The sequence below is a fragment of the Orycteropus afer genome, unplaced genomic scaffold, assembly GCF_000298275.1.
Source record: "Orycteropus afer afer isolate SDZICR_OR568_19922 unplaced genomic scaffold, OryAfe1.0 scaffold00402, whole genome shotgun sequence".
Taxonomy (NCBI): Eukaryota; Metazoa; Chordata; class Mammalia; order Tubulidentata; family Orycteropodidae; genus Orycteropus; species Orycteropus afer.
Window position 1 is genome coordinate 1289587 of NW_006921989.1, and position 508 is coordinate 1290094.

At 64.8% G+C, this 508-nt stretch overlaps 1 protein-coding gene across 1 annotated transcript in view; it reads right to left on the reverse strand.

Moving 5' to 3' along the window:
- Positions 1–186, reverse strand: part of AP1M2 (adaptor related protein complex 1 subunit mu 2) — a 17155-nt gene extending 16969 nt beyond the window's left edge. Inside the window, exon 1 of the mRNA XM_007953580.2 lies at positions 145–186. Coding sequence (XP_007951771.1) covers positions 145–186 — 42 coding nt within the window. The remainder of the gene's footprint in view (positions 1–144) is intronic.
- Positions 187–508: the final 322 nt, after the last annotated feature.

Consider the following 508-nt stretch of genomic DNA (forward strand, 5'->3'; position numbering starts at 1 on the left):
GATCAGAGTTGGCGGGGAGGGGGTGTGGGTTTCCAGGCCCCAAGGGCTTTCTGGAGTCTTCCTGATTTGCACGGAGAGGCAGGTCCTGGCTCCGGGGAGGCGCAACCCCACCTGTCTGCCCCCCACGCCTGTGCTTAGTCTCACCTTGCCCTTGACGTCGAGGATGAAGACGGCCGAGGCGGACATAGTGGCGGCCGGCGGTTCTGGGAGGCGGAGAGGGAACGCCAGGAGGCTAAGGCGCCGCCGCTTCCTTCTTCCTGCGGAAGCACCCGCGCCCAGGTGAGCACCCAGGTGAGCGCTCTTAAAGGGGAGGCGGCCAGGTGAGCGGTGCGGTCGGCCCATTGGGGCTGGGAGGGGGAGGTGCTTCGGTTGAGGCTACGGCCCCGCCTCCCTTTTTCTTTTCACCAGGGTGTGCTGGTGGGTTCCAACAACCGGCAGACAGACCATCTGTCAGTCTCCTTCTGTCCTCCCTCCACTCATTCGTTCTGCGTCCTCGTCTCTCCCGCAA